This window comes from Vipera berus, assembly GCF_964194415.1.
Source record: "Vipera berus genome assembly, chromosome: 3".
NCBI lineage: Eukaryota > Metazoa > Chordata > Lepidosauria > Squamata > Viperidae > Vipera > Vipera berus.
The window spans coordinates 122343586-122367195 of NC_138204.1; the positions used below are offsets into that span (position 1 = coordinate 122343586).

General features: G+C 39.2%; 2 protein-coding genes across 2 annotated transcripts in view; both read left to right on the forward strand.

Annotated features, from left to right (window-relative positions):
* The window catches only part of KIAA0232, a 237712-nt gene that overhangs the window by 179410 nt on the left and 34692 nt on the right, over positions 1 to 23610 (forward strand). The gene's annotated exons all lie outside the window — the stretch shown is intronic.
* Positions 1 to 23610, forward strand: part of SORCS2 (sortilin related VPS10 domain containing receptor 2) — a gene marked incomplete at its 5' end in the record, with an annotated part of 122366 nt that overhangs the window by 73108 nt on the left and 25648 nt on the right. Inside the window, 8 exons of the mRNA XM_081325247.1 lie at positions 222 to 298; positions 1441 to 1532; positions 3930 to 4037; positions 5758 to 5878; positions 9847 to 9980; positions 11916 to 12041; positions 12992 to 13163; positions 18385 to 18571. Of these exons, the coding sequence (XP_081181373.1) occupies positions 222 to 298; positions 1441 to 1532; positions 3930 to 4037; positions 5758 to 5878; positions 9847 to 9980; positions 11916 to 12041; positions 12992 to 13163; positions 18385 to 18571 (1017 nt within the window). The remainder of the gene's footprint in view (positions 1 to 221; positions 299 to 1440; positions 1533 to 3929; positions 4038 to 5757; positions 5879 to 9846; positions 9981 to 11915; positions 12042 to 12991; positions 13164 to 18384; positions 18572 to 23610) is intronic.

The window sequence follows — 23610 nt, forward strand, 5'->3', positions numbered from 1 at the left end:
GTCTTCTCCAACTTGACAGCCTCCAAGCTGTGTGTGGAGCTTCAATTTCTATAATTCTGCTTCTTCTAAAGTAGAAACTGCCCTAGGGATTCTCTTTTTCCCTGCACGTAGACAGGGTTTTTTTAGCCATAAGGGTGGAGAATAGGAGCCTTTGTAAAAGTAACTACAGCAAGCATTTTCAATAGTTTAGTAAACTCTGCTTATTATACTTTTATTTTCAGGAAATCTGGGTGCCCAGCTTGTGGAATACAAGGAAGAAATGTATATTACGTCAGACTGTGGCAAAACATGGAGACAGGTATGGAAGTGAAGTGAATAACTTGTACATAAAACTCAATGTGATCGATTTGGTTCATTCTCCATCTTTTTATATTTATTTGTTTGTTTATTAATAAAGGTGGGATACAAACAAACAAATAAATACGATAAAATAATGCAATTTTGCAACCCATAAGCATGTTCTGATTCAGTGAAAAAAATATATATAGAGAAAAATGCTTTTCAATAAATCTTTCACGCCTCATGTGTCAAATCCTAATATGACCAAGCTATTCATTATGAATAGCTTGGTCCTTAATGATAGTCCAAATCAACTCTAAAGACAGAAAGAATGAGTGGGTTATTGTTTATTAGCAATCATCTTGCCACAGTGTTGTGCCCAGTAGAATCTGCTTTTGTATACATCATCAACTAAGATTAAGGATATGATATATTTTATCATCTATATTTTATTACTACTGAGATTTTTCTCGTAGAGGCTTGATGACATAATCAATTTTTAAACATTTAGTTAATTGCAGTCTAGGTCTAAGCATATTTACACAAAATTAATTTCACTTTCAAGAAATATGCGGAGGACTATAGCCTTGGGAAAGCATAGCGATCCATTATTTTTTAATTAGGGCATAACTTATTTTTTTTTGAACGATGTTTTAGATAAGGGGTGTCAAACTGCCGGCCCGCAGGCCAGATGCGTCATGCCAAAAACGCGCCCACCCAATTGCTGGCAATGGAAAAAAAGTGATACATCGCAACACGTCACGTGACATTGCGAGTTTGACACCCCTGTTTTAGATGAATGTATTTTCACACTATCACTTGGGATTTTTATAAATGTCATATTATCTTTCACCTTTACATACTTTCCCATCATCTGTGCTGTGTCTTTCACTATTTTCATGACCCAAAATATTTGATGTTGCAATTTTCACGAGAAGAATATCATTTCTTAATCTCCATTGTTATTTCCCACCCCCCATTTCCCCACCTCCCATTCTGTTGTAACTCCAGTTTTTCCCAGATTTCAGTCTGCCTCCCCGCCCCTGTTCCGATGAATCCCCTTTCCCCTCTTCCAGTTTTAGTCTGTTGTTGATCCAATATGCTAATATGGTTTTCCTGAAAACCTAATTACTTTGTTGTTTTTCTTTTCCTGGCCGTTAGGTTTTTGAAGAGGAGCATCATATCTTATATCTGGATCATGGTGGTGTGATTGTGGCCATCAAAGATACATCTATTCCTCTGAAAATACTCAAGTAATTCTACAGCAAACTTTCCTTGGTCTACTGTATTTTCAGTACTAAAAATATCCCAGCTGAAATGTTTTTTCTCTAAGAGAGTTATTTACTAATTTAATATTTGCTCCATGTTTGTTAGTTATATTCACATATGGAAATCAGGAAACAAAATATAGGTAAGGAGGTCATTCTTCCCCACCCCCTCAGCATCTACAAATAGCTATCATAGAACAATAGGGCTGGAAGGGACCTTGGAGTTCTTCTAGTCCACACTCTCTACCCCGTGGCAGGAGATCCTATATCATTCCAGACTTTCTTTGGGCTTGATGTGATGGACACATGTGATCATATAAAGAATAACAGAACAGAATAATAAAAGTTGGAAGGGACGCTGAAGGTCCTCCAGTGCAGTTCCCCCCCCCCCCAGGCAGGAGACTCTATACCATTTCAGGCAAATGGCTGTCCAATCTCTTTTTAAAAACCTCCATTGATGGAGCACCCACAACTTCTTGAGTCAAGCTGTTCCACTGGTTAATTGTTCTCATTGTCAGGAAGTTTCATCTTAGTTGTAGGTTGCTTCTCTCCTTGATTAATTTCCATCGATTGCTTCTTGTCCTGTCTTCAGGTGCTTTGGAGAATAGGTTGACCTCTCTTCTTTGGGGCAGCACAACAAATAATGGAACACTGTTATCGTGTCAACCCCAGTTCTTCTTTTCATTAAATTCAGCATACCCAATTCCTCCAACTATTCTTCATATGTTTTAGCCTCCAGCCCCTTAATCATCTTGCTCTTCTCTGCACTCCAGTTTTGGTCACCACAATATAAAAAAAGATGTTGAGATTCTAGAAAGAGTCTCAACATCTTTTTTTATATTGTGGTGACCAAAACTGGATGTAATATTCCAAGTGTGATCTTACCAAAGCATTATAATGCAGTCAGGAAGTTTCATCTTAGTTGTAGGTTGCTTCTCTCCTTGATTAATTTCCACCCAATGCTTCTTGTCCTATCTTCAGGTGCTTTGGAGAATAGGTTGACCTCTCTTCTTTGGGGCAGCGCATCAAATAATGGAGCACTGTTATCATGTCACCCCCAATCCTTTTCATTAGACTCAACATACCCAATTCCTGCAACTATTCTTCATATGTTTTAGCCTCCAGCCCCTTAATCATCTTGCCCTTCTCTGCACTCCAGTTTTGGTCACCACAATATAAAAAAAGATGTTGAGACTCTAGAAAGAGTCTCAAAATCTTTTTTTATATTGTGGTGACCAAAACTGGATGTAATATTCCAAGTGTGATTTTACCAAAGCATTATAATGCAGTACTAACACTTCACATGATCTTGATTCTATTCCTCTGTTAATGCAGCCAAGGACTGCATTGGCTTTTTTGGCAGCTGCAGCACACTGCGGGCTCATATTTAAGTGATTGTCCACTAGGATTCCGAGATCCATTTGGCAATTACTGCTATTGAGCCAGATGCCACCTATTCTATTGTTAGTCGAGGCCACTTCCTTTCAGCTACTCACAAACAATTAATTGGAGAAGCTGTCAGGAGATTGAAAAATCCCACACCTACAGACAGGTAAATGGGTGCTGGGTGGGGGAGAGAGTGAAGAGGTATGCAGGGTGTGAGGGTTGAGGAGGGTGTGTGAGAGGCATAGTCTGTGAGGGAATGCTCAAGGATGGGAGAGAGGATCTAGGACAGGGGTAGGCAACCTTGGCTCTTTTATGACTCGTGGACTTCAACTTCAGCAATGGCTCAGGTTGGAAACCTCTCCCTTTCCCCTCAGCATGGCTGGCTCAGGAATTCTGGGAGTTGAAGTCCATGAGTCATAAAAGAGCCAAGGTTGCCTACCCCTGATCTAGGAGGATACAAAGTAGATTCCACGAGGGTCAGGGAGGGTGCTCAAGGGTGCAAGGGATTATGTGAGAGTTTGGGGAGGGATATACAAGAAGCACTGTATGGGTTGGGGAGAGTGCATGTAGGTCAGGGGTTACAACGGAGGCGTAGAGAGGTTGGAGAGAGTGCACTGGGATGCACAAGTGGTCAGTATGGCACAGGTGCACATGGTGTGGGGGAGGGTAGAAGGATGGGAGAGTTACCCCAGCAACAGTGAAGGCTACAAGTAGTGTTCATGTGATTGCAGGGTGCTTGTAAATGTGAACAGATTGTCAAAACACCCAGATTGCAATCACAGCGTTGCTGGAACAGCCAGATCTCCGAGGACTGGCCCTAACAACCCTCATCGTAATTTTGGAACAGTCGCTGAACAAATGGTCCTAAGTCGAGAACTACCTATAATGGTTAGCTGTAGAATATCTGCTGTTGTAACTACTTTGGACTGTGAATCCTATGAGATAATTAAATTATTTAAAGAAATGGTACTGATTATTTTACTACTTCCATTACAGATTCAGTGTAGATGAAGGTCAGACTTGGAGCACCCATAATTTCACAAGTATTTCTGTGTATGTGGATGGCCTACTTAGCGAACCTGGAGATGAGACTTTAGTCATGACGTAAGTGCCTTTGTGCCAACCCACCAACGGCATGGAAAAAGTTTAAACGTCAACAGTTAAAAGTGTTTCATTACGTTAAGTTAAACAATTATCCGTCCTTTAGGAACACATCCAAGCTCTTCATTTTTTTGTTGGACATCTTTAAATGAAATCAAAGCCAATTTAATCGATGACAATTAAATGGGAGAGTACTTATGGGAAATACTTTTGTGATAATGTGAAGTCTTCCAAGATTCAGTAGAAGAGTAAAAGGAATGCTTTAGATATATAGATAGTAGATAAATGGATATCTAGCTAAATATACATTACTTCAAAGCTAAACACATATACTTTTTGCTGTGAAGTCAATAAATATAAATGTTCAGGAAAGCAAAATCCTTGACTAGCATATAGTTTCCATTGTTGATTACTACAGTCTCTTCTTCAGTTCTGTTATCCTTAGGTGCTGAGATGTAGGTATGCAGGGTCAATTAATTGCTAAGTATGATATAGAACAGCCTGGTTATGAAAATAGTTTGAAATTATAACATCTTCATGTACTGACTGCTCTTTCATTCGAAGTTACCGTCGTGGTCCATCAGCTTCCATTAGAGTTAGAAGCAGAGTCAAAGGAGGAGGAGGTGGAGGGGGACCCTGGGTCAACATTGGAGCCTTTGGAAGGCTCCAATGAGGAAGCAGAGGCAGAGGCAGAGCCATCTGTCTGCACCCAGGCGGAGAGGCAGCTGTCTTTGGGGCCTAGGATAAGTGAGAGGGAGGAACAGATGGGGCCCGTCCCAGATGCGCGTATGCGTAGAGAGGAGAGGAGAGCAATGGAAGGCAATAAGCCAGCTCTCAGGGAAAAGAAGACGTAGACGCTAGCCAGCCACCACCACCCCTGTCTGGGAAATAAATAGTAGGAGTTTCGGAGTGGCCTGTTATAGCAGACAGCCGTTCCTTTTCCAGGGTACATCAATCAAGTCGAATTCCTTTACCAGAACCAGGTTTGTCGGGACCACTTGCTCTGTATTTGAGGTGCCAGCTGAGTCTCCCCACTGGGAGATGAACAGGGACTGTTTCTGCTTGGCTTAATCCTTGAAAGACTTTCTATCTGGAGGTGAACAGAGACTGTTCATGCCCCTGTGTCAGAAGGGGAAAAGGCTTTCCTTTCTGACTCCTACTTTTTGGTTTCCTCTACCCAAAGTGAACAAAGATGGTTCCTGCCCTGTTTTAACAAAAGGGGTTTATTTGACTTGCAAGTAAGCGGTTTCTCATTGCTTGCGAAGGCTGCCTCAGAATAGTTACGTCAGCACTGGAAAAGGAGATTTATAAGTGGTCCTTGAAGTAGCGGCTTTCTGTAGTCATGTGATCACCATTTGGGTGCGTGGCAACCAGCAGACATTTACAATGGGGGCAACATCCTGTGGTCACGTGATTGCTATTTATGACCTCCATAAATATGCTTATGCTTCCAACAAAGCAAAGTCAATGGGGAAACTGGTAGGAAGTCACAGTTATATGACATTATGACTGCAGGCGGAACTGACATTGTAAGCCAACACGGCTCACCTTACAACCACACCCCCTAGTGATGGAGTTGTTGGTCCCAACTGCGTTCAGTAGTGAGAACTACCTATATCTACCACAGCCATCCATAGTGGAAGGTATTCCTTATTGTTATATTATTGTTTTTCACTCCCAGTCTTTTAGTTGGGATCTCATTCGGATTTTTTTTCCTCTTTAGGGTGTTTGGTCACATCAGCTATCAGTCAGACTGGGAGCTAGTGAAGGTAGATTTCCGTCCATCTTTTTCCCGCGAATGCACCGATGAAGACTATGAATCATGGGACCTGACAAATGTGCAGGTGCAACTACGTAGAAAGAAATAACTCTCATATTTGGTGACATTTGTTTGTGTAATACTAAAACATGTTTGGCATTATATGTACTAACTGCAATAAGGCTATGGTTCATTTAAAGAGAACTATAATTTGTCTAACTGAACTGGTTAGCAAACCAGCACATCAAACTAAAACTTAATTTTGAGTTAATATCTAAATTCTAAATGAAATGTGATTTGTAAAAAACCTCAGTTTTTCTTATTCAAATGATCTGGAAATTTATAGCATGGTTTCATTCCATCATAAACGAGACAGAGAGAAACAAGGGGGAGTATGTATGCAGGTCGCGTAACTTTATGTGTGTGATACAGTCTCAACTTTTGTTCCACTGAACGTAGCTTGATTTCTAAATAGCCAGCCATAGGATTGTACTATACCCATGGCTTACCAATTACACATGAAACAGACTGCTGTGAGAGAATAGCTCGATTTCTAGGATTACAGGTAGTCCTCAACTTACAACAGTTCGTTGAGTGACCGTTCAAAGTTACAACAGCACTGAAAAATTTGACTTATGACCGTTTTTCATAGTTACGACCTTTGCAGCATCCCCATAGTCACGTGATCAAAATTCAGATGCGTGACAGTTGGTTCATATTTGTAACCGTTGTAGTGTCCTGGGGTCATGTGGTCCCTTTTTGTGACCTTCTGACAAGCAAAGACAATGGGGATGACAGGTTCACTTAACAACCAGGTTATTAACTTATCAACTGCAGCGATTCAATTAACAAGTGCACCAAGAAAGGTCGTAAATGGGGCAAAACTCACTTAACAACTGTCTCATTTAGCAGCAGAAAGTTTGGGCTCAGTTGTGGTTGTAAGTTGAGGATTACCTGTATGTTCTGTTTATTCCAGGAAATTCATACCCATAGAAGCCATCAAAAATAACCTTTGATTAATTAAAAGCAAAAGTTATATACAGTCATGGCCGAAATTGTTGGCACCCCAGAATTTTTTCCAGAAAATCAAGTATTTCTCACAGAAAAGTATTGCAGAAACACAGGTTTTGCTATACACAGGTTTATTCCCTTTGTGTGTATTGGAACACAACAAAAAAAGGGAGGAAAAAAAGCAAATTGGACATAATGTCAAACAAAACTCCAAAAATGGGCTGGACAAAATTATTGGCACCCTTTCAAAATTGTGGATAAATAAGATTGTTTCAACCATGTGATGCTCCTTTAAACTCACCTGGGGCAAGTAAAAGGTGTGGGCAATATAAAAATCACACCTGAAAGCAGATAAAATGGAGAGAAGTTCACTTAGTCTTGCATTGTGTGTCTGTGTGTGCCACATGAAGCATGGACAACAGAAAGAGGAGAAGAGAACTGTCTGAGGATTTTGAGAACCAAAATTGTGGACAAATATCAACAATCTCAAGGTTACAAGTCCATCTCCAGAGATCTAGATTTGCCTTTGTCCACAGTGCACAACATTATCAAGAAGTTTGCAACCCATGGCACTGTAGTGAATCTCCCTGTTCGTGGACAGAAGAGAAAAATTGATGAAAGGTTTTAATGCAGGATAGTCCGGATGGTGGATAAGCAGCCCCAAACAAGTTCCAAAGGAATGCAAGCTGTCCTGCAGGCTCAGGGAGCATCAGTGTCAGCGCGAACTATCCGTCGACATTTAAATGAAATGAAACGCTATGGCAGGAGACCCAGGAGGACCCCACTGCTGACACAGAGACATAAAAAAGCAAGATTAGAGTTTGCCAAAATGTATTTGAGTAAGCCAAAATCCTTCTGGGAAAACGTCTTGTGGACAGATGAGACCAAGATAGAGCTTTTTGGTAAAGCACATCATTCTACTGTTTACCGAAAACAAAATGAGGCCTACAAAGAAAAGAACACAGTACCTACAGTGAAATATGGTGGAGGTTCAATGATGTTTTGGGGTTGTTTTGCTGCCTCTGGCACTGGGTGCCTTGAATGTGTGCAAGGCATCATGAAATCTGAGGATTACCAAAGGATTTTGGGTCACACTGTAGAGCCCAGTGTCAGAAAGCTGGGTTTGCGTCCGAGATCTTGGGTCTTCCAGCAGGACAATGACCCCAAACATACGTCAAAAAGCACCCAGAAATGGATGGCAAGAAAGCGCTGGAGAGTTCTGAAGTGGCCAGCAATGAGTCCAGATCTGAATCCCATTGAACACCTGTGGAGAGATCTTAAAATTGCTGTTGGGAAAAGGCGCCCTTCCAATAAGAGAGACCTGGAGCAGTTTGCAAAGGAAGAGTGGTCCAAAATTCTGGGTGAGAGGTGTAAGAAGCTTATTGATGGTTATAGGAAGCGACTGATTTCAGTTATTTTTTCGAAAGGGTATGCAACCAAATATTAAGTTAAGGGTGCCAATAATTTTGTCCAGCCCGTTTTTGGAGTTTTGTTTGACATTATGTCCAATTTGCTTTTTTTCCTCCCTTTTTTGTTGTGTTCCAATACACACAAAGGGAATAAACCTGTGTATAGCAAAACATGTGTTCCTGCAATACTTTTCTGTGAGAAATACTTGATTTTCTGGAAAATTTTCTGGGGTGCCAACAATTTCGGCCATGACTGTATATTAAAGACATAGCTTCCAATTTGAATTTAAAGCTCACATTTATTTATGAAAGGTAATATGGCATGAACTATCAGACAGCATTTTGATGCAAAGCAAATAAGCGGGGGGGGGGGCGAGAGGTGGAGGAAAATAGTTCACAATACAATGTAGAGTGCAATTTTCCAGTTAAGTGAACATAAAATCAAAACAATTAGGGGTATGATTTTTTAATCATTAATGACATTGCAAAATGAATAATGTGAAAAGTATGCAAAAACAATTTCAGAGTAGTATATTGCTCCTTAAATTCTACAAAAAACGCTGTTTTCTAGCTCAAATATTTACAAATACGGCAGTGTGTGCTCCTTGATTCAACTTTTAGCTGGATAACTATGCTTCAGTATTTTATTAAATGCAACCAACATGATGCACATTAAACATGTTGTAGGCTGGACTGGCTAAGATTTATTTGGTTGATCTGGAGATAAAGTATTTATTATGGACTGAGTATGAATAAACTCAGGTTTCAACAGTCCATCTTTTAATTGCCTGTAATTGATGTCAGACCAGTTAAGATTAATGAATCAAGATATTTTTAAGATACAAAATTTAGGGAGAATTTCTTTTTGACATAGCAGGCAAAGAAATAGAGGTGTGATTTGAGCAATAGGCACACAACTTGCTGAGTACAATCAAATTAATTAAAAGTGAGGAAAGATGCCCTCTATCGAGTTGACTTCAGTATTGCTTACACTGGAAATAGCTCTGTATAGATTTAGACAAGAAAGTTTCTCAATGGAAGTTGCACAGCCCAAGAACTGAGCTTGTTGTCTTCTGTTCTGTGAGATCAGTCATTTTGTTTTAGCATTTAATTTGCTTCACGCACATGTGCCTATAAATATTGCTCTATTTCCTATACTAAATATTAGGATGTGCTGTTAAGCTTGCTCAAAAATAGACATTGTGTGTTTATAACCAATACAAGAAATGGAAAAAAGGAAGAAGTTAAATTGTGTTGAGAAAGATAAGCTCATGCAGTCTGCAATGTGAAACACTAGTTAGATCTTATTCCTAAGATTCAGTTGACAATTCCTACTGGGTTCTGAAAATTAGTCCAATAATGTAAGTCCTTAAACTACAAATGCAAAGTGTAAGATTCAACATAAGAAGAGCAATTTGGTCTAAGGGATAAGGCACCAGGCTAGAAAGCTGGAGACTGTGCTCTCAGGCCAGTGCACCCACCTCACAGGGTTGTTGTTGTAAGGAAGATAGGAGGAGGGAAGTGTGTTGGATATGTTTGCTGCTTTGAGTTATTGGTAAAAATAATAAAGATGGGATACAAATAAATAAATACCGTTATCTAGCAGCTATGAGAACTAACCTTTAATATTCAGGGTGACAGTTGCATAATGGGCCAGCAGAGAACCTTTCGAAGGAGGAAGAATTCATCATGGTGTATTAAAGGGAAAAACTTTATGTCAGCACTTTCTTCCAAAATTTGTGAATGTAGTTCTTCTGATTTCTTATGGTAAGTTTTTCTCTCTTCCTGTTTCTTCAGGTGGCTGAGTTGTTAATGTTATGTATAGACATACTGAAAATCCATACAGGTGGTCCTTGATTTATGACTATAATTGAGCCTGACAATTACGGTCATAAATCATGATGGTCATAAAGTGGTTACAACAGGACATTCCCATTTTATTACCATTATTGTGGCAGTTGTTAAGCGAATCACTTGTTGAGTATAGGCCAGGTTTTGCCAGAAACCAGAAGTAGATGCCAGTTTCTAGCAAAAACATCCTAAATTATGGCCACTGGGTGTGGCAACGAGGTGTAAATGTAGGCCGGTTGCTGAGGGCCTAAAATGCAGTCACATGACTGCAGGGGAGAGCTGACATCAGAACTTCAAATCTGGGTCGCAAGTCTCTTTTGGGGGGTGGGGGGGTCTATCACAATTTCAAACAGTTGCTAAGTAAGTTGAAACTGCCTTTATTAATAGAAATTCTGTTTTTTATTTGTTTGGAAGAGAACAGTTATCTCTGCAAAAAAGAAAACATTTCATTTATTTTGTGACACTTCATGGACCATCACTCGGTCGAAAAACAATCTGTATGACGATTCACAAATATATCTTAAAGACTTAAAAAAAACCTTCAGTAGAATAACAATGAAAATTTTTATCCATAAACACTATTTTGTTGCACCAACAAATGTCCTGGTTGAGTCAGGAGAATGTTTTTCAGATGAATATCATTGTGAAGTCATTATTGAAAATGACAACTTGGCGACTTGCCCTACTCACTTCTTAAAGGTGACAAAACTAGAAAACAGATTTGGAGATAATTAATCTGCATGAATATATGGGATTATTTACTCCAAATCTATTATATCAGCTAAATTTTTAGCTTTTAAAGGTTTAAAAAAGTGGGAAGTGGATTGCCCAGGGATTGCACTTTGTGTGTGTTTGTTTGTAAAGTATCAGATCTGTCATTTTGAATTGTGCTTAAGCAATACGGATGGAATTATCTTGGGAGTTTGCTTGTTTGTTTGTTTATTAAATTTATCTGCTGCCCATCTTGTATCACAACAACTCTGGGCAGAGTATACTGTATGCATGTGTTATTTTCTATTTCAGCAATACAGCATTCTTTACTTCTTCACATCCTGCATGTTACATTTTAGTAGATTTAATACAATAAACTGAAAAAAATCCTATTCAGTTAAACATGTTTTCAGTTTTAAAGGTGGCCAGTTTGTAGAGAAAAAGATCCCATATCGCTTGAATCACGTCCATGCTTTTGTAATAAAACGCTGCCTTGTCTGAAATAGACTTGTGGACCGTGAGGGAACTGTGTGTCTGCCAGCACAGCTGCTGGTAGCAGATTTATTACCGGTGGCCACCAAGGCTGGTTGCCAGAACCATCTGCTCCCTTTGAGTCTGCTCTTCGGAGACAGCCTGAGGAACTTTGTTTCAAGAGGGATTTTCTGTCTATGTTAGACCTTCTTTTCTTCCTTTGAATCTAAGCTGGATATCACAGCAGTCCATAACAAAAGAAGGAAGGGTGGAAATTAAGACCCTTTCCCCTTCCAGTTGCCCATATGCTTTCTGATCTTGTGGAATGTTCTAACCTCCCAGAGAGGTTGTGTTCCTTTGTAAATAAAATTGACTAAAGGATTGCACACTTATTCATCGTTTCTCATGCAAAGAGAATAAACCTGGTTTTTTGTAATGGAAACTTATTGCTGCTAAACTAGAGGGCTAATGAGTACCTCTGAACTCAAAATAAAGACACTCCTAGAAAGTTAGTTTGTTGGCCAATATGACAAGAGCTATAGAACCCAAAAGATGTCTGGTAAAATATACCATCCCAAAAGGATACAAACTGCTTCTGCTATAATTGCATACAGTTATGTGTACAATAAAAACCGATTTGTTGTTTTTGTTGTTGTTATTATTCCGTAGTGATTATGGATTTGAACTTTCACTGTCAAAATCGGAGCTCAGCATGTGCTTTGCTGACTTTTGGTTTAATCCTAAAGCCCCCCCTGAAGATTGCATCACGGGTCAGTCCTATAAAAGTAGTACAGGGTAAGTAAGTGAATAATAAATAATAAATATGCTTGGAAAATAGCTCTCTGTTTTCCTCTCAGCCTTGTATCAGCCTCTTTACAAGTTGCTAATGTGATAGAGACAAAAACTTAATTATTCCTGATAAAGTATTTTGGTTTTTGGGAAAAAAAAGATGTGGAAAGTTTCTGCATAACATTTTGCCTTGATGAATGCTCCTTAATATTTAGAGACAACATTACCTCTGGGGATTTCTGTTAGCCACCAAGTTGGTGTCACTGAAGCTGCTTTTCTGAAAGATAGCTAACGTTTTCAGTAGGGATGCAGCTACTTTTTCTTTCTGGTGTATCTAGCAGCACAAAATCATATTAAGCAAGTTAAGGATTGCCACTTTGAGAAATGTAAGGTTTCTGTCTACTTTTTACATACCTTAAGTCACTGCACTAGGAGAGCATTGACAGGACTGCAGTACAGGTACAGAGAAAATATGTAACTTTACACGTTCATCCTGTCATTTCCTTTTGGGGTAAAAAAGGAGTGTTTAATAACAGGCTAAAGGAATGAAAGGCATGAGAAAATAAAGAGGAAAGGAAATAGCACATACCAACAGCATTCACACGCATCTTCCCATGCTTTCTATCCTTGTTTCCAATATCTCCATACGTTGCTTTATAATTTGCTGCTGTTCTTTCAAGTTCTCAGTTCTTTCTCTTTTTAGCTTCTCATCAATTATATAATTTTTACTTATCCATTTATGTAGATTTTTCTCTGGATTGCATTCATCTGGAATTTTGCACATTTTTTTCTGATGCCATGCTGCCTCTGCTTTTGTTCTAAGTATGTTATGTGAATATAGAGGGTTAAATCCAAATTTAAGACTTTGTTCTAGGGCATGAGTATATCTTTTTCTGTATCTGTTGATCAGTTGTGTTCCTCCCTCAGATATGCTCTCCATTTACTTCTTCCTACAGATACCGTAAAGTTATATCTAATATATGTAAAGGAGGTGTGGATTTACAGAAAAATTCTTCTCAGCACGTCTGTCCTCTAACTGCTCCCAAAGGATTGCAGATCAGCATTAAAGGGGAAAATCTAGCCATTAAGCCAGGAGAATATGTCACCTTTGTTGTCAAACAAAATCAGGTATTGCTGGAATTTCTCATCTGTGGAAGTCAGGGAAAATGTAATTGTCCTTTTAACCTGAAAACACGGTTGCACTAGAATTTGCCTTACAATGTATTTTGTTTTCCTTTCTCTTTCTCTGCTGACTTATTCTCTTTATTTGGAGATAAAAGCTTTATTAATCTCCTTCTCTTACTTCACAGTTTATTTCCTAAAGTTCCTATAAGAGACACCCCTCCTTTTTTCCCACTGATAAAAGAGGGAGATGGGAGCTATGTTATAGTCTGTTACTATCTGGCAGTCTAGCCTGACAGTGCTGTATATTAGTATGAAGATAAAGTGGTTGGCTTGGCAGCTGGAGGTAGTATGTGAGTCACTGAGGGCTTTCTTCCTTTCCTAGGAATAAAGAAATTGAAAAATAACTGAAGGTAGTGTCAGTAATCAAGAAACTTCCTCTAGCAGGAAATGGCCAAACCGCAGAACAGTTAGTGTCTAAATTTAAATTAATTATTAGTGGAGAGGATTTTAATCATTTCCTTTTCCCAGAAAGCAAGAGTAAATCTTACATGGAACATCATGGGAAATATGCCACTGCATCTATATCTGAAAGTTGATAAGAACTTCCAGGCTAAAGTTATTGTGGCATAAAGTATTATGACTTTAAGGGACGTGGTGGCTCAGTGGGTTAGGACGCTGAGCTTGTCGATCAGAAGGTCGGTAGTTTGGAGGGTCGAATCCCGAGTGCCGCGTAACAGTGAGTGCCTGTTACTCATCCCAGCTTCTGCCAACCTAGCAGTTCGAAAGCACATAAAAATGCAAGTAGAAAAATAGGGACCACTACGGTGGGAAGGTAACAGCGTTCCGTGCGCCTTTGGCGTCTAATCATGCCGGCCACATGACCATGGAGACGTCCTCGGACAAGCGCTGGCTCTTCGGCTTTGAAACAGAGATGAGCACCGGCCCCTAGAGTCGGAAACAACTAGCACGCATGTGCGGGGCAACCTTTACCTTTACCTTAGTTTAGAGATGCCTGTGAGACCTGTCTCCAACGCCTAATCTATGTTATTGTTTGCATCTATTTTGTGTGGTGTTGCTGTTTTTCATATACTACTTGATGTGGGCCCCAGATTTCAAATTGAGGCAAGGATAGTAGGGAACCCTAACTGCCCTCATGTCTAGTCGTTGGCAGCCTGGCAATAATGGGGAACACTGCAGAATTGGTGTGAATGGCTTCAAGCATTTCAGTGGTATTTTGACTGCCAGCAGGTCCAAGTGAAAAGCAGAATGACTTCAGTGTCCTCCCCCCCCCCCCGTTTTGCTGGCAAAGAGGCATGGGAGTTTCACAGTAAGTTTCAGCTTACACAGAGGCAGTTAAGGAAAAACCGCAAATAATAATAAAATGTTTGCAAAAGTATTGTTTGTGAGATACATATGTATTTTTCCAGAACTTAAGGAGTATTGGAGACTGTTGATTTGTTATGGTGAATTTGGAGTTGCTTGTAAAGGACCGGACTGTGTGCAGTGCATGCACATATAGAGATTGTTGATAGTGTTACTTCATCTTAAATAAAGTAGTAGATATAGCCAGAGCAGAAGTAGCTTTGATATCAGTGGTGGGATTTAGCCAGTTCACACCACTTTGGCATAACTTGTAGCTAATTTTTTGTTGACCAGGCCCAGAATGGACTTCCAGAAGCGGTTTCCACACAGAGAACTGGTTGTTCACATATTTGAATCCCACCACTGTTTGATATGCAGATTTGTGATGCCTTCAAAAGCAGACCTGCAAGTCTTTGGCTAAATGAATGGATAGCAAGCTTCTAGTAGAAGTGACTGGTAGTAGGTTTACATGCAGATCTTGTGGAAAAACGCATGCCCCAAGAAATTGTTCAATTCAACTATAAGGCAGGGTGAGAACCCACTGTAGTAGAAGGAAGTGTGTAGTGGGGTGCCCCAGGGCTCTGTTCTGGGCCCAGTGCTCTTCAACATCTTCATTAACGATTTGGATGAGGGGATAGATGGGGAACTCATCAAATTTGTGGACGACACCAAGCTGGCAGGAATAGCCAATACTCCAAAAGATAGGCTTAAGATACAGGAGGATCTGGACAGACTCGAACACTGGGCACTATCTAACAAAATGAAATTCAATTGTGAAAAAAGTAAGGTTCTACATTTAGGCAGGAAAAATCAAATGCACAGGTATAGTATAGGTGGTACGTTGCTCAATAGTAGCAACTGTGAGAGAGATCTCGGAGTCCTAGTGGACAATCACTTAAATATGAGCCAGTAGTGTGCTGCAGCTGCCAAAAAGGCCAACACAGTGCTAGGCTGCATTAACAGAGGGATAGAATTAAGATTGTGTGAAGTACTAATACCACTTTACAATGCCTTGGTAAGGCCACACCTGGAATACTGCATCCAGTTTTGGTCACCACGATGTAAAAAAGATGTCGAGACTCTAGAAAGATTACAGAGAAGAGCAACAAAGATGATTGGAGGACTGGAGGCTAAAACATATAGGGAACGGTTGCTGGAATTGGGTATGTGTAGTTTAATGAAGAGAAGGGTGAGGGGTGACATGATAGCAGTGTTCCAATATCTCAGGGGCTGCCACAAAGAAGAGGGAGTCAAGCTATTCTCCAAAGCATCTGAAAGCAGGACAAGAAGCAACGGATGGAAACTAGTCAAGGAGAGAAGCAACCTAGAACTAAGGAGAAACTTCCTGACAGAACAATTAACCAGTAGAACAACCTTCCTCCAGAAGTGGTGAATGCTCCAACACTGGAAGTTTTTAAGAAGAGACTGGCCAGCCACTTGTCTGAAATGGTATAGAGTTTTCTGCCTGAGCAGGGGGTTGGACTAGATGACCTTTAAGGTCCCTTCCAACTTATTATTATTATTATAGTACCTAGCAAGCTAAACAGCTGAAGAGCAGATACCTACATGAACAATTCAGGGAGAATGTGTACCCACAGTGATTTGTTACAAGATGTCTTCACAACATGGTGGGGAGAGAAAGGAAGAAACAAGGTAAAGGACCAACTACATGGTACACCCTGCCATACATCAAAAACATTTTGGAAACAATAGAATGAATCTTCCAAGATCTGCAAGTGGGCATTGCACACCGCCCAGAGGCTCCCTTATGAGGACAATTTATGCATTAAAAAGATCACATGGAAGTGGGAGATACTTCTAATGTAAACTACTGAATCCCCTGCATGGATTGCCCCTGTGACTATGTAGGACAGACAGGGAGAAAGCTAACCACCAGATTACAAGAACACATAAGCCAGCGGTCAGACGAGGAGACCAAACTCATTGGTAGCTTCACATTACAATGAACAAGGACATACATTCAATTTTGCAGCTACTAAGTTTGTTGGATGAGCAAGCCCCAAAACAGCCTGGGAAGTGATTGAAGCCTGGGAAAGAAGCTTCTCATCAGTCAACAGGAGTGCTGGTTTGCCACCAGCTTATCAAGTACTTAGGAGACAGCACAAGGAAACAACAGCCAACGACTTAATAGCCAGCCATCAATATCCCATCAACAACTAAAAAGCTATACACAACCAGGCATCATATAAATACCACACACACTATAGCCCAAAGCACATACTTTGCCAGAGAGAATTTCCCTTAGGATGGGTTCCAGCAGGAGTCCTAAAACTTGGAAGAGTAAGTCTCTGGTTCCGGTGACCAACCCAGATTGGATTCTTCAAATTGTTCAATGTTTGGCACTTTGTGTAGCACACGCTCTAGCCAAAAACCTTTGCAAACATTGTGTAATCAAATCAATATCAGTCAGCAGATTGAGTTGATATAGGTGTTAAAGCCAATTTCTTCCTTAGCCAATGCCAAAATCACTGTCAGGCTTGGTACAAAGGGTGAAATCTCTTGGGAAACATGGTAGTACTTGATGGGGCATGAATTGCACCAGAAAGAATGGATACAACCTGATGCAAACTATCGTGTTTCCCTGAAAATAAAACCCTAGCTTGAAATTTATGCTGGTACCTATTATAAGCCCCACCCCAAAATGAAACCCTAGTTTTGGGGTGAGGTGCACATGTAAAAATCAAGCTTGGGTGGGGGTAGAACTGCCCCACATGCCCCCACACCACTTACCTTAGTATTGCTGCAGCCAGGCCTCCCATGCCCTGACACCTGTCACACTGCTGCCTGAATTCTTCTGCGGCTGCATGCCACATTGTACATCGCACCGCTGCCGCCACTCACACCAGGACACTGTCTCGCTCGTCACGCCACTCACGCTGCTGCTGCCGCTTGCAGCAGGAGGCCACATGGCTCATTGCGCCGATCACGTCACTGCCGCCGCTCATGGCAGGTGGCCATATGGTACATTACACTGATCGCGCCACTGCTGCTGCTCACAACAGGACACTGTGGCTTGGCACGCTAGTCGCACTGCTGCCACCGCTTGCGAGCAATGGCAGCAGTGCAATGAGCCACACGGTGTCGTGCTGGGAGCCATAAGTAGCTGCAGAAGTACTCAAGCAGCAGCAGCACGACAGGTGTCGGGGTGTTGGAGGCCTGGCTGAGAGGTATCAGGGGAAGATTTATCTTTAATAATAAGAGTGTATTATTGAATTTAAATGGTCTAAGCATTGATTTTTAAAAAATATATGCACCATTCTTGATAAAATTTATATAACACCACCCAGACTCATGTTTTTGTGAGATGAGTAGCCATACAAATATGATACATATATAAACTCAAAGTAACCTGGGTAAATTCTGGGTTTCTTATCTTAAATTGATCAGTTCTCATCATGCAAACAAAAAGAGTAGGTTAATCCTCCAAAGACAAGAATAGCATCACAAATAAAATTTTCTGAGGTATCATGGATTTTAAAAGATTTTTAATAGAGCTTTGTGAAAATTCTGTTTCATTCATTCATTCGTTCGTTCGTTGTTTCATCAGAGAGTAAAATACAAAACAATAAAACAAACAAAATGAAAAAAACCCCAAAGCATACATTCAACTCTAACAACAAAAAAGGGGAAAAAAATAGTGTACACAAACAGAGGAAAAAGTGGTCAATTAACAGAAATTCTGTTTCTGATGTAACAGAGACCACAATCAGTTCAGTGGAAGGTTATAGCTAAGCTTCAGAGCTGCCAGTGTCAGTAGCCTGATACATAGTTTTTGATTGCTTCCCTCTTCCATTTTTGTGATGTGCCCATTTACTTCTCCTTATTCATGGTTTTCATATAGGGTGATACTTTAAACACCAAGTACCAAGTGAACTTTGGAGATGGTGTGAAGGCAAATTATATGAACCTGACACTGATAGGTGAAACATTTCAACACCATTATGAAAATCCTGGAGTTTATCATGTCTCTGTGGTCGCCAAGAATGATGCGGGTCAAGATGAAGCGGTCATATTTATTCAGGTTCATCGTAAGTTTTACTTTATTTTTCTCTTTCTCATTACTATAGCAGTATTAGTATAGTAGTAACTTACTTATTTGTTACATTTGTATATTCCATTATAAAATAGCTAGCAATTTACAATGGAATACATATTGCACTCATGGAGCTTTTTTTCCTATTCCAAGTTTTATTGATTTTTTAATATTTACATATACATGTATTTGTGAAGCAATATGGTGGTTGGGTAGTCAAAATAACAAATAACAAGTTGTAAATTGTTCAGATTACATCAACAGGGATTCCCTCTCTGATTCCCTTAGTTATCACGTAGTCAAAATAATCAAGTTAATACACTTCTAGTTGTACCTAGTCAATTAACAAAATTTTCAATATATTTTCACTAATTCATATCAATATCCTGTTTTTAAATTTTATCTAATTGCAATAAAATATTCTAGAATAGCCTATAGTATACAAAAGAAAGCTTAATTTTTGGGTAACCCACAATTCCCTATTTCAATAAAGAATAATTCTTTTGTCTACAAAACATACATTGTTCGTTACAAAACATTCTTATGTTTTACCATTAAAGTCTAGTTTTCATCTTAACAAATCACCAATTATTAGTATATTTTTTATCTTAACCATTCAACAATTATTAAAATACTGTCTTTTATATATAAAATTCTAGATTCTATAACAGGGGTCTTCAAACTTGGCCCTTTTATGACTTGTGGACTTCAACTCCCAGAATTCCTCAGCCAGTATGCCTGGCTGAGGAATTCTGGGAGTTGAAGTCCACGTCATAAAAGGACCAAGTTTGAAGACCCCTGTTCTATAATATAGTTCAAAAGTAACTACTAATATCTTCTATAAGTCATCTTAACTGTACATCAGTTGTTAAAATACTATCTTTTGATATCTCATTCCAATTTCTATAATATAGTTCAAATTATATTCTAAGAGCTTACTTTTGTTTTCCCTTACAGATCAAAAGCTAAATATAGAATCAGTTATATTTTTAGAGATTCCCCTTAATCCATTGAAAGGTATTTTTATACTCTATCTTTAGGAATCCCAGAAAAGAAACAAGTTCATTTTTTAAAATCTAACCCTTGCCTTCCTTTTGTGCCAACCAGGCTTCCTACTTGGCATCTTTAAATTCTCAAATGTATCTTCCTTTCTTCCTACAGCCATTATTTGAATCCAGGGAGCGTATCCAAATGTCAATTTTGCAAGGAAAATGTCCCCTTTATAGCCATTGTAGTTTTGCTTTGATAGTTCACTTTTTTTTTTTTATTGAAAAGTTTTAAAATACAGTTTTCCCTTAAGAAACCCCCCTTCCCCCTCCCTACTCCCCCCCTACCTCCCCCCTACCTCCCTCCCCCTCTCCCTCCACCCCCCTCTCCCCCCGCCCGACTTCCCAGAGCTAAATACAAGGTATATATATATAAAAAGACAACCATAAGCAACCATATACTAACAACTATAAATTCTAAAATCCATCACTCTCTAGCTTATATAGGATAAGACACACCTTAACAATATTAAATATATATAAAAAACTAGAAAAAAAAACAGAAAAAAAAACGAAAGAAGACTTATTCGAATGCTACATAAAACTTCTTAACCCTATACTTGTTCTGGATAAACTCAATCCATTTTCTCCATTCCCTAATATAGCGTTCTTGCGAATGATCTTTCAAATAAGCCGAAATCTTCGCCATCTCTGCCAGGTCGGAAACCTTTAAAGTCCACTCTTCTATGGTCGGCAGTTCCTCTTTCTTCCAATATTGGCCTATCAAAAGTCTTGCCGCCGTAATTAAGTTCAACATCAGCTTGGTGTCCACAACTGTAGCGTCTGCAATTATTCCCAACAAAAAAAGTTGCGGACAAAACTTTATCCTCTGTTTAAAAATCTTCTGCATATTCCACCAGACTTTTATCCAAAAAGCCTTAACCTTCTTACATGTCCACCATATGTGAAAATACGTTGCATCTTCATCACCACACCTCCAACACTTAGGCTGATAATTCGGATACATACTTGCAAGCTTTTTAGGATCTAGATGCCATCTATAAAACATTTTGTAAAAGTTCTCTCTTAAATTTTGAGCTTGAGTAAATTTTACGTTCCTCACCCAAATCTTTTCCCACGTGTCCATTGTAATAACTTCCTGGATATTTTGGGCCCATTTTATCATACAATCCTTAACAAGCTCTGTTTCCGAGTCAATCTCTATCAATGCAAGATATATCCGTTTAATATGTGCTGACCCCTGATTTCTAATCTGCTTTATCAAATTTCCATCAGTCATTGTAAATCCATTTTTCTGGTCTTCTTTCCACCTGGCCTGTAATTGAATATATTGAAACCAAGATTGAACAACCTTCTCTTCTCGCAAGAAGCTATATGATTTCAAACACCAAACATTCCTTTCCAGGCTTAAAATTTCCTTGTACGTAGTCACATCATGTTTGAAACCAGCATGTATATTTTCTATTGCGTGTTTTGGAATTGCCCACAATGGTATCTTGCTGCTTAGCTTATGTCTATACTTCTTCCAAACTCTCAGCAATGCCTGTCTTAAAATATGCATCCTAAACACAGTATCTACCTTCTTATCATACAACAAATATGCATGCCAGCCAAACAACAAATCATGGCCCTCAAGATTTAATAACCTCAATTGCGTCAAATTAATCCAATCGCTTATTCCTACTAATGCAGCAGCTTCATAATATAATTTAAGATTAGGCAATTTAAGGCCACCTCTCTCACGAGTATCCTGCATAATCTTAAGTTTAACTCGTGGCTTTTTCCCTGCCCACATAAATTTATTGATACCTCGCTGCCATTCCTCCAGATTAGAATCTTTCTTAAGAATCGGTATCATTTGAAACAAAAATAAAAATTTGGGCAGGACATTCATTTTCACTGCTGCAATCCGTCCCAGCAAAGACAATTGCAATTTTTGCCAACTCTCCAATTCCTTTTGAATTTTCCCCCATAGTTTTTCATAATTATTTTTATATAGCTTTGTATTAGAGGGCGACAAAATCACCCCCAGATATTTAACCCTTTTAACAATCTCAAATCCAGTTAATCCTTCTAAGAGAGCCTTCTGTGAAACTGTCATATTTCTAGCCAAAATTTTAGTTTTCTGTGTATTTACTTTAAATCCAGAAACCTTCCCATATTGTGTTATTATCTCCATCAGGTCCACAACAGAGTTCTCTGGCTGGGTCACTGTAACAACCAGATCATCTGCAAATGCTCTCAATCTATAGTCCTGATCTCCAACTTTTATCCCTTTAATTTTTTCCGAGTTCCGAATCTTAACCAATAGTATCTCTAATGTTAACACAAATAACAGGGGCGATAACGGACACCCTTGCCTTGTGCCCTTCTCAATATTACATGCTACTGTCAGGCTATTGTTAACTATGATTCGGGCAGTTTGTTTTTGATATAATGCCCTAATCGGCTGTAAAAAATTTTCCCCAAAATCCATTTTATCTAAAACTTTCAACAAAAATTGCCAATTCAATTGATCAAAGGCCTTTTCAGCATCTAAAAAAATTAGCGCTGCAGAGATCTGGTTGTGCCTCTCCAAAAACTCTAACACATCAACTATATGTCTCACATTATTTTTCATTTGCCTGCCACTAATAAACCCCGTTTGATCCCCATGAATCACCTGTTGCAGAACCCTCATCAGTCTATTAGCCAAAACCTTAGCAAATATCTTATAATCTGTATTTAAAAGCGATATCGGTCTGTAGTTTTTAACTTGAGTAGCATCCTGGTCTTCCTTCGGAATCAAAGAGATAAAAGCTGTTCTCCAAGACGGTGGCACCTTTCCCCCCCTCTGAATTGTCTGAAACAGTTCCTTTAACGGCTTTATCATCTCATATTGTAAATTTTTATAATAGGCCGCAGTCAAGCCATCCGTGCCTGGCGCTTTATCCACCTTCAGCTCCTTAATTGCTATAAGAATTTCTTCTTCTGTAATCAGTTGATTAATCCCCTCTTTTTGTACTTGCGTAAGAACCGGGATGCTAGCATTCTCCAAGTATATATCAATATCTTTTACATTAATTTCCTCTTTAGTATATAATTTCGAATAAAAATCCACAAAAGCATCCTTAATAAGATTCTGTTGAAACACAACCCTTCCTTTATACTCAATCTTATCTATATTAGAGGCCCTTTGTTTTTTCCTCAGTCTATAAGCTAACCATCTGCCTGGTTTATTAGCGTTGCAAAAAGTATTGTGCCTAGCAAACCGCAGATTGGTTGCCACTTGATCTGCCATTAATTTATCAAATTGTCCTCTTAGCAGTCTAATAGCCTCCTTGATCTTCACATCCTCTGGGTTCAAAATCAAAGCCTTTTCTTTTTCCTTTATTTCATTCTCCAGTTCTTTCCTTCTAGTTTCCACTGCACGTCTATATCTATTATTCATATATATCAACACCCCTCTCATATAGGCCTTGCTAGCATCCCAAACCATGTCCATAGAGGTACCCTTATTCATATTAATCTCAAAAAAATCCTTCATCCGCTGTTTGCATTCTTCCACATTTCTCTGATTTCTAAACAAATTCTCATTTACGCGCCACGAGCGCCTGTCTCTTTTCTCCTTATCAATCTCCAACCAAACTGGACTGTGGTCAGAAATAGTTCTTGCACAAATCTTCACCTTTTTAGTTCTCAAAAAAAAATCATTAGTCAACAAAATAAAATCAATCCTCGAAAAAGATTGGTGTCTGTCAGAATAAAAAGTATAATCCTTCTCCTGCAAGTGTCTCTCACGCCAAATATCTCGCAATTCCAGGTCATCCTTCATTTCAAAAAAAGATTTAGGCAGTCTAGCATGACTTGGAATGCGCTTAAAAGCTCCAGCCTTGTCCAACTGTACATCCAAAACACCATTCCAGTCTCCCATAAAAATAAAAGATTTATAATCCAACTGGGTAAGCTTTGTGTGGAGTAAGCTAAAAAAATCAGCTTGTTGTTGGTTAGGTGCATATAATCCAACTAGAAGCGTCTTTTTACCTTC